The 10,148-nt window shown below is 52.1% G+C and overlaps 1 protein-coding gene across 1 annotated transcript in view; it reads right to left on the bottom strand.

Annotated features, from left to right (window-relative positions):
* Positions 1 to 10,148, bottom strand: part of FEZ1 (fasciculation and elongation protein zeta 1) — a 14,557-nt gene that overhangs the window by 3,016 nt on the left and 1,393 nt on the right. The window contains exons 2-6 of the mRNA XM_027897783.1: positions 7,760 to 8,062; positions 3,861 to 3,954; positions 2,647 to 2,745; positions 1,442 to 1,649; positions 79 to 350 (exon numbers count right to left, since the gene is read on the bottom strand). Coding sequence (XP_027753584.1) covers positions 79 to 350; positions 1,442 to 1,649; positions 2,647 to 2,745; positions 3,861 to 3,954; positions 7,760 to 8,034 — 948 coding nt within the window. The 5' untranslated portion in view covers positions 8,035 to 8,062. The remainder of the gene's footprint in view (positions 1 to 78; positions 351 to 1,441; positions 1,650 to 2,646; positions 2,746 to 3,860; positions 3,955 to 7,759; positions 8,063 to 10,148) is intronic.

Genomic DNA, 10,148 nt, shown 5'->3' with positions numbered 1-10,148 from the left:
CCCATCCCTCATCCCCCCTTCCTTCCCTGCCCGGCCCAATGTCCCACGCTGTCCCCACGGCCACCGTGTCCCCCCCACCTTCCGGGGCATGTGGTTCCCGCGGTCGGGACGCCCCCCTTGCAGGCTCAGCCCCTTGTCCCGGCGGCGGCGCCGGGCGGCCTCTCGCTGCTCCCGCTGCTCGCCCTGCACGGCCAGCAGTGCCCCGATGAACGCCGTCTTCACCTCCTTCTCGAAGGCCAGCTCGTCCCGCCGTGCCAGCTGTGCCACCAGCTCCGCCGACAGCGCCCGGCTCGCCGCCTCGGCCCGGCCCGCTGCTGCTGCCAGCTCCCGCGCCGACAGCCGGCCCAGCCCTGCGCCAGTGCCGGGTTAGAGGTGGGCACGTGCCCAAGGGCACATCCCACAACGGGCTTGGGTTGGAAGGGGCACTGAAATCTATCCCGTTGCAAGCCCCCTGCCATGGGCAGGGACACCTTCCATTGACCAGGTTGCTCCAAGCCCCATCCAACCTGGCCTTGGACACTTCCAGGGCTGGGGCAGCCACAGCTTCTCTGGGCAACCTGTGCCAGGGCCTGCCCACCCTCACAGGAAAGGATTCCTTCCCAACATCCCATCTAACCCTGCCCTCTGGCAGCAGGAACCCATTACCCCTTATCGTCCAGGCCTCTGTCCAAAGCCCTCCTCCAGCTCTCCTGGAGCCCCTTTAGGCACTGGAAGGAGCTCTACAGTCTCCCTGAAACCTCTTCTCCAGGTGAACCCCCCAGCTCTCCCAGCCTGGCTGCAGAGCAGAGGGGCTCCAGCCCTCAGAACATCTCTGTGGCCTCCTCTGGACCTGGTGCAGCCAGTGACATGCAGGGTGAAACCAGGAAAATGGCCGGTGCCAGTGAAGTGCACACGGCAACCATTAAAATGCATCTGGCCTGAGATGCATGAGTGAGAGGTGCCGAGAGAGATGTGGTCTGCATTTCTTTCCTGAGCCACCAAGAAATAAATCTATTGTGCAATTAATGATTAATGCCGTGCCCAGAGCAATTACAGAACTGCCTGGCACTATTAGTGACATACAAGGTGCACTCGGGGACATTCAGAGGGATGTGCATGGTGCGATTTAGTGACATGCATGATGTGACTAGTGACATTTGTGGAGTGATAAAGGGGCTCTGTAATTAGGGGAACGTGCAAAGCAATTAGTGAAATGCCTGGGATGATCAGTGACACACCCCATGCCACTAGTGACAAATCCCATGCGCATGGTGCATTCCATGTGGAACTCAAAGGCTCCTGGCGAACCCTGAGTCACATCCCTCTGTTCTTCAGTGTTTACCAACAGCCCCTCTGGCCAAGCCCTGGAGCAAGCCAGCACTGAGGCCTGGGGAGGCTCAGTTGTCCAATTTGGTTGGAATTGTCCCCCAAAAGTGACTGGCTTGGGCTTTGCTGGCCATACCTTCGTGGGAGCAGTTGTTGTTGAAAGCAGGGGAGAAAGCACACAGCTCCCGCAGCAGGATGGGCTCCGTGCCCCCACCTCCACCTTCACCATCAGCATCAGCCTCAGTGTCCTCCTCCTCGTCCTCCTCCTCCTCTTCCTCCTCACCCTCAGGGTCAGCCTCAGGGTCAGGTGAACTTTGCATCAGCTCCTCCAGCTCCTCGATGACCTGTGGGGCATCAGTGTCCTCCATCTGCACTTGCATCTGACCTCCACCTTGTATCTGCACCCTGCATCCCACAGCTGCATCCTGCACTTGCATCCCCGTCCTGCACCCACATCTGCCCCCTGCCTCCCCATCCTGCATCCACATCTACACATCTGCTCTCTGCCTCCCCATCCTGCATCCACATCTGCACCCGCACTCTGCATCCATGTCCTGCACCAATATCTGCAACCTGCTCCCTGCATCCTGCACCTGCATCCTCTGACTCCATTTGCATTCTGCTTTCTCCATCCTTACCAGCACCAGCATCCTCCATCTCCAACCTGCTCCATCTGCATCCTCCCTTCTTATTAAGTATCTTGCACCTGCATCCTCCTCTTCCTCCTACAGCTGCATCCTGCTCCCTCCATCCTGCATCCACACTTGCATTTACATGCATCTGTACCTCAGGTCCTCCATTTGCATCCTGCATCTGCATCCCATATTCCCATCTGCATCCAAATCCCACATGCCATGGGCACTCTGGACCTGCATCCCCACCTAAATTTGCATCCTGATCCCTGCACCCCCCTCCTCCTCCTCCTCCTGTTCTTACACCTGCATGTGCATCCTCTATCCAGCCTTCACACCCTGCAGCCGCCTCCGCATCCCCCTCCCCACTCCTGTACCCTGCATCCTGCATCCCATATCCCACACCTGCACCCTGCATCTGGCACCTGCATCCTGCACCCCTCATCCACATCCTGCCTCCGCACCAGCATCCTGGAGCTGCAACCCACCTCTGCCTCCCCGCCTCCCTTTCATTCTTCCCACAACACCCTTTACCCAGCACCCACCGCCTGCACTTCCCTTTACATCCACATCAACGTTCCACGTCTTCATCCCAAGGTAATAGGATTTGGCCTTTTCTTGTGCTTTAAGCTTATGGCCATGATGCTGGGGGGGAGGGGGCAGGTTAAAGGACACGCAGGGATCCAGGTGCCCGTGGGGCTGGGGGTACCTGCTCAGCTGTCAGCAGCGGCTCTTCATTGATGCCCGAGTCCTGCTCACTCCTCTCAGTGAGCTCCTCTTCCTCCTCCTCCTCCTCCTTCCCACCGAGCTGCAGGAGACACAGGTTGGGCAGCCTTGGTGGCACCACAGGCCCGGCCTGGCCCAGGCACACCCCAGCACAGACACAGGCATGGCCCTGGCACAGGGAGAGGCACCAGGAAACTGGCTCAGGGAGACACGCTGTGTGAGGGGATGGCATGGGGAGACACTGGACTGAGGGTATTGCGTGGAGATGCTGGGTGGGGATGTTGGGTGGGAGGATGTTGGACAGAGACACCTGATGGAGATGGCCGGAGATGTTGGATGGGGAAGTGTTGGACAGGGATGTTGGATGGGGCTCTGAACAGAGACACTGGAGACAGAGACAATGAACAGGGAAGCACTGGAAGGGCAGGTGTTGCAAGGAGATGTACGGAGATGTTGGATAGGGAGACACAGAGTGGGAAGAAGGCAGGGAGAAGTACAGGTCTGTTGGATGGAACTGCTGGATGGAGAGATGTTTTATGGAATATATTGGGTGAGGAGGGGCTGGATATGTTGCATGGAGATGCTGGGGATGTTGAATGGGGAGATGATGGATGGTAAAGCTGAATGGTCTGATGGAGACATTGGGTGGGGACATGGCAGAGGGGACCTCTGAATAGGGAAGGGATGGATGGAGATGCTGAGTGGAGATGTCAGACGATAAAGCATCTTTTTTTTCCCCACCTTTCAGTCTTTTTCACCTTTTGAGAAGAAAATAACCCAAGAAAGTTACCTTCTCTTCCCCCTTCAGCCATGGGCTGTGTTAAATCCAAATGGGTTAAATTCCATGGATTCTGGGGTGTTTTTACAACCCCAAAAGCAGCAACTGACAGCATGAACTCACTATAACAATGAAAACACTATTTTCTAACCCCAAAAATACCCCACCCCATCCCTGACGTGGGGACAAACCAGCAAAGCCCAGATTGTCAAACTAAATGCTTCATCTTGCCCATTTCAGTGTGATTTCACTCTAAAATGTGGACACTCACTGCATCGGTGCTGCAGCACCCTAAAACTACCATTTTTGGGTAGTTTGCAGTGCCCTGATGGTTGCTGAGCCTGAGGGATGATTGACAGCTGTCAATCCACCTGAGGAGAGGGGGGCTCTGGAGAGCCAAGGGGGGGCCACAGCCGTACCTGGGGGTTGGTGCCATCGGGGGCCTCAGTGCCAGGGAGCCACGGCCGGGGGGAGCTCCGGGGGGCAAAGCCATCAGTGAGAGCATCCCAGACCCTGCAGGGAGGTGGGTGGTGAGTGGCAATTCCTGAAATGCTGCCTCTCAGAGAGCCGTCTCAAAAATGGCACACCAAGATGCCTTGAAACATCCCAAAAGGCAGCCCCAGAAACAACCTGAAAGGTCCTACAAAAATCCCCAAACACCACTGGGATCCAAAACACCGCAAATGATACCCTAGAAGACCCCAAATACTGCCCTAGAAGACCCCAAAACTTCTCAAAATAGCATCATGAAATATTGCCCTGAAATACCCCAAAGCACCCCAAAATGCTGCCCCAGCACCTGAGATGCCCCCAAATGTCATTCTGAAATGTTGCCACCAAAACATCACCAAAAGGCCACTGTAATGTTCCAAAAAGTCTTCAGATGTCCCAAAAGACCACCCCAAAATGCCCCAAAATGCCACCAAAAAACATCATCGTCATGTCTCCATGAAATGGCCCAAAGCATCATTCTAAAACATTGCCCCAAGGTCCCAGAAATCTCTGAAAGGCCCCAAACCACCTCAAAATGCTGCCCTGGAACATCCCAAAATGTCCCCAGCTGTTCTCCTGAAATATCCCAAAATGCCCATAAAGGTCCCAAAACTCCAAAATGACACCGTGAAATGCTTCAGCCACCCAAAAAAGACCCCTGAATTACCCCAAACATCCTAAAATGTCCCTTTTGACCACCCAGAAATACCCTAAAATGCTTTCCTGAAATACTGACCAAAATGATACAAAATGCTGCTCCAGAACACGCTGAAATATCTCAAAATGCTGTCCCCAAACTCCAACCCAAAAAGCTTCCCATTGCCTCCAAATATTGACCTGGCATCCCCAAACACCCCAAAATGCTGCCTTGACACATTGCCCAGAAACCCCTTAAAAAGCCTCAAAAAGCTGCCCAGCTTTTTGAAATACCCAAAAACGCCGCCACAATGCTCCAGAACATCCCTCAGTTGTCCAACACCCCAAAACGCTTCCATAACACCCTAAATGCCTCAAAACTCCCCAAAATGCTAAGCTGGAAAAACATGTTGAAAAACCTCACAATGCAGACACAACACCCCAAATTGTCACCTCGAGACAGCCCTGAAAGACCCCAAAGCTGTCCCGAAAGGCCTTAAAAGATGTCCCTGGAACATACAAAAATGCTGCTCTGAAATACGCCCCCAAACACCCCAAAAACCAGCTGTGATGCCCTGAGATGCCCCCTAAAACAACCCAAAGTTTCCCAAAATAACAGTCCTAAAACACCTGGAAACAATCCAAGAAGTTTCCAAAAGCAGCCCAAAACATGGTCCTGATACCCCAAAATGCACCAAAATCCCCCAGAATTCCCCTAAACTTTCTCCTCTGTGTCATTATTGGGGGTATCTGATTCCACCCTGCAGGGCTGGACCAATTTTGCCCAATTTTACCCCAGTGAAGTTGCATGGAGGAGGGGGGGATAGAGGGGAAAAAACCAAAAGCAGGGGAAAAGAGGGAGAAAAATGGGGAAAAATGTTCAAAAAGTCCAAAAAAGTAAAAAGAAGGAAAAAGGGGGGAAGTGGAGGACAGGAAGGAAATGTGGGTAAAAAGGGAAAAAAAATAATTAAAAGGGGAAAAAGGTGGAAAAGGAAAAAAAGGGAGGGGAGTGGAGTAAAATAGAAAGAGGAGGAAAAAGGAAGAGGGGGGAAAAGGGGAAAAGGAGTAAAGGGAAAAGGGGAAAACAGAGGAGAAAAGAGAAAAAAGGCATAAAGAAGATGGAGAAAAAGGGCAAAAAGGGGGAAAAGGAAGAAAAATGGGGGAAAGCAAATTTGGGTAAAAGAGGGGAAAAAGAGAAAAATGAGAAAGAGGGAAAAGATGAAAAAATGGGAAAATGGAGAAAGACGAGAAAAAGGGGAGAAAGGGAAAGAGGGGCAAATAGGGAATAGGGAAAGGAGGAAAAGGGCCAAAAGAGGGAAAAAATAAAAATTGGGAGAAAAAGGGGAAAAAGAAAAAATACATGTAAAAAGAGGGAGTGAGGGGGAAAATAGGGAAAAAGTGGAGAACTGGAGAAGGAACAGAGAAAACAGAAGAAAAGACCAGAAAACAGTGGGTTTGGTTCAACACAGTGCCACATCCTAATTCCCTGAAAATCACCCCAAACACCCCTGCCCTCTTTCCAACCCCTAAACTGCTCGGGTTTTTTTATCTTATTTCCCTCCTCACCAGAGCTGAATTCCATTTGAAATTAAAGATTTCACAAATTAACACACCAAAACGCACACAGCAAGCCCCCACACTGCTATTTTTTACCAAAACCTCAGCAAATCAGCGGTTATCCCCCCAAAATTTGCTTTTTCCCCCTGCTCTTAAAGGGTTGGCACCCCCAGGGCCGAGCGCAGCAGTAATTTCTGGGTTAATTATGGCAAGAAATGGTTAATAATTCGGGAAATCCAGCGCCGGTAAGGCCCCGGCCCCTCCCCCACCCCACACACAGGGCTCATTCAAGGAAGAATAGAAAAAAAAAAAAAAAAAAGCCCTGTTTTGCCCAAAGTGACCCAAAAAAAGACACAATGAGCGGCACAAAGCGGCGACAGCGCGGCAGCCCCGGCGTGCAGCCAAGCTGCGTTTTGCTCTGAAAAACCATCAATTCGGCCAATTGCAAAAATCAGTTCGGCCTCAGCTGCTTTCGGTGAAGAAAAGCCAACGAAACAAAACAAAAAAATCAACGGATTTGCTGCTTTTTGGGGTTTAAAACAACTCATCTGCCTGGTGGAAATAAGGGTTAGCAAGTGTGGTCTGGAGAATAATCCCAATTAAACACAGCAAAAATCCACGAGAATGGTGAGAGTGTATGAACGGCACAGGGGAAAAAAAACGCCCATGGATTTGGGGGAAAAAAGCCCATGGATCTGGGGAAGAAGAGGCATTTTGCAACAAAGCAAGGTTTTTAATGAAACTGCAGAATTTAATGCAAAAGGCACAACGATTATTGAGGGGTCTGGGGGAATGTGACCCCAAACTGGTTGTCCCCTGGTGTGGTACACAGGAGGTGGCTAAGCTCTACTCACACCTTGCTCAAGGTTTATGCTCAACCTCCAGGGCTCTCCTGGCATAGAAGGAGCCATGACCCCTCTGCAGTACGACATGGCACATGCTGTGCCACCTCTTAGGATGCTACTCCAGGGATCCCACACAGCTACTCTGAAGATCCTACATAGCTACTCCGAGGTGCTGCATGACCATGTCGCAGTCCAGGCATGGATGTGTGTGTGGTGGGAGATTAGAAGCATGCAAGGAGGTGCAATAGGTCCCAGAGGGGTGTTAGTCATAAGATACTACACCACTACTCTGAAGTGCTACACAATCACGTTGCAAGAGGTGAGCTGGACTGTGAGCTGAAGGAAGGGGGGGTGTGTCATGACCATGCAGGCCCAATCACATGGCCTCCTCATACGATCCTATGCAGTTCCTCCAAGGATCCTACGCAGCTACTCACAGGATACCACCCAGCTACTCCACGGTGTCCCATGGCTATACCACGAGGCAAAGGGCCCGAGGTGCATGTGGGCTGCCCCTTGCTAGCACAGTAGCCCGCAGACCCCAAAGACATCCTTTTCCATAGGAATACTACAGTGCTATTCCCAACACGGAGCATGACCACGCCCTCGATGCAGGGGGCTGCTCAGGGAAGGGCACAAGGAGGCATGCTGGCTTTGAGAGGGCTCACTCCCAGGTTTACCACACCACTGCTTCGGTGTGCTGCAATGATGGGAGACAGTTTGCACTGCAGGGGGGTTTCAGGGGAGCGAGGAGGCACATGTCCCCAAAGCAGGAGGGCCTTACTCACTCCTCATCCTGGAGGCGCTCCTCCTCCTCCTGTGCCTGGAGGTGCCCCCGCACAGGGGCCAGGCCCTCGGTGGCAGCGTCGTAGTTGCGGAAGCAGACGGTGAGCTTCTCGTCGAACTCCTGCACCAGGTCCTCCATCGACTTGAAGCTCATCATCTCAGCCGAGAAGCTCTCCAGCTCAGCCAGCGCTGGGTCCGCAGGGCGCTGCAGGGTCCCCACATCGTCCCCGGGCCCCTCCTCAAACTCCTCCTCCAGGCTCACCAAGGGTGCCTCCATCCTCCTCAACACCGATGTGCCGCCTTAGCTGCGGGGAGAGGGTGCCTGTGAGGCACCAAGCTACTAACAGGTTACACCACCGGGCTCCCCCTTCCCTTTGCTGCTGCTGTGCTGACTGAAACTCTACTGCCAGGGCTATTACACAACCAACAGTATCTCTGCAGTATCCTAGTAGTAACCTAACAGGATCTTAGTACTGTCTTCACAGAAAGATGATGCACCCTGACATTATTCTAGCAGTAACTTACTAGTAGCTACAAAGTGATGCTCTGATAGTATGTAAAATCATCATAACATTACCTTTTTCCCTGAAGTGATAGTATTTTACTGGTATCCTTATACTGCATCACTATCTTAGCAGTGGCCTGAAAGTATCATACTAGTATCAGTAACGGGTTGACAGTACCCCAAAAGTTTGAGCATTGCCCTGATAGCAACTATCTTGCCAGAACTATCTCACCACTAACTTTTCTAGTGCCCTTGTAGTATCTTCGGAGTATTCTGCTGATATTCCACTTGCATCCTGAGAGCGTTCTACTGAAAAACGAGTACTGTCCTGATAGCACCTTAGTAGCTTTGTGACGGTTCTCTAGTAATGGCCCTGTAGTATCTTAGCAGTGCCTTATTAGCATTGCAAAAGGATCTCAGCAGCATCTTTGGAGTACCCAGACAGTATCCTGATAGCAGCATCCTGATAATAGCTTTTTGCTACACCTAGAATATCACAGTAGCAGCCACTGAGTAGCTCAGCATTGCCCTGATTTGTACTAGCACAGGCAGGAATATCCTGATGCCATGTCAGGAGCATCCCAACATCATCCTAGTTCCAGACTTCACAGTGCCCTGATAGTACCACAGTATATAAATATATAAGGAGTGTCCTGGTAGGATCCCAATAGTGGTGTAATGGCATACAGCTATTATCTTCATAGTGTCCTGGGAGAATCTTGGTAATGCAGAGTCATACCCAGATATTATCTTACTGCCATGTAACTACAGTGAAAGCAAATTACACTTCAACATGCCTTGAGAGCAACTGGACAGTGCATGAGCTGCTCCAGTGGTACCTTCATATGAGTATTTCAGTATCAGCCCTGGAAATATGCTGGAAATATCTTAGTGGTGTCCTGATAGAATCCTGGTAGTGCCCTGACAGTACCTCAGTAGAGTTCCCACAGCAGCCCACCAGCATCCACATAGTATCCTGAGAGAATCTTAGTGCCACCCTCTAAGTTCCTTACTACAGTCTGCAGAGTAACGTGTCCACATTCCACTAAACTCATGATAGGATCTTAGCAGCATCCCAGCAGCATCTCAGTTGTGTGTTGATAGTATTTCACTCAGTAACTCAGAAGGTTACTGAGGATATCCCTGTAGTGTCTGAGCAGCAGCTTCTTAGGAAGCAAATAGTAACCTAGTAGTAAGCCAGGAATAGCCAGTAAAGGCATCACAATGCTTCCCTGGGGAGGGGAGTAGAAACGTTGCAGCTCTGGGGGGAAACCTGGCCAGACCAGGGCTTTGAGCAGCACCCACTCACACCCACGTGCTCCCGCACCCACGTGCAGCACAGCCACACAGCCCTGTGCACACGTGTGCTCCACAGCACGGGCACGAGCCTCAAACGCCTGCAGCACGCACCCACACACACCTGTGCACAGCTGGATCCACACACACCTGTGCACAGCTGGATCCACACACACCCTGTGCACAGCTGGATCCACACACACCTGTGCACAGCTGGATCCACACACACCTGTGCACAGCTGGATCCACACACACCCTGTGCACAGCTGGATCCACACACACCTGTGCACAGCTGGATCCACACACCCTGTGCACAGCTGGATCCACACACGCTGTGCACACCTGGATCCCCACATACACACCCCATGAACACCTGCATCCCCTGGTCATGCCTGCATCTCCACCCACATGCTGTGAACCGCTGTGCACACGTGTCCCCACACCCCCCCAGCCCCCCACGCCTGCACCACCCAGGGACACCTGGCACCAGATACCAGGACACACAAACACCAGGACCCCAACTTCACACACACACCTGCACACACACAAGACTGCAGCTGCACACACACGCCTTCACATGCACACAAACA

Source organism: Empidonax traillii, unplaced genomic scaffold (genome assembly GCF_003031625.1).
Source record: "Empidonax traillii isolate 1590-97213 ecotype Southwest subspecies unplaced genomic scaffold, ASM303162v1 scaffold561:size787514, whole genome shotgun sequence".
NCBI classification, from domain to species: Eukaryota; Metazoa; Chordata; class Aves; order Passeriformes; family Tyrannidae; genus Empidonax; species Empidonax traillii.
This window is presented reverse-complemented; position numbering and strand designations above follow the sequence as displayed.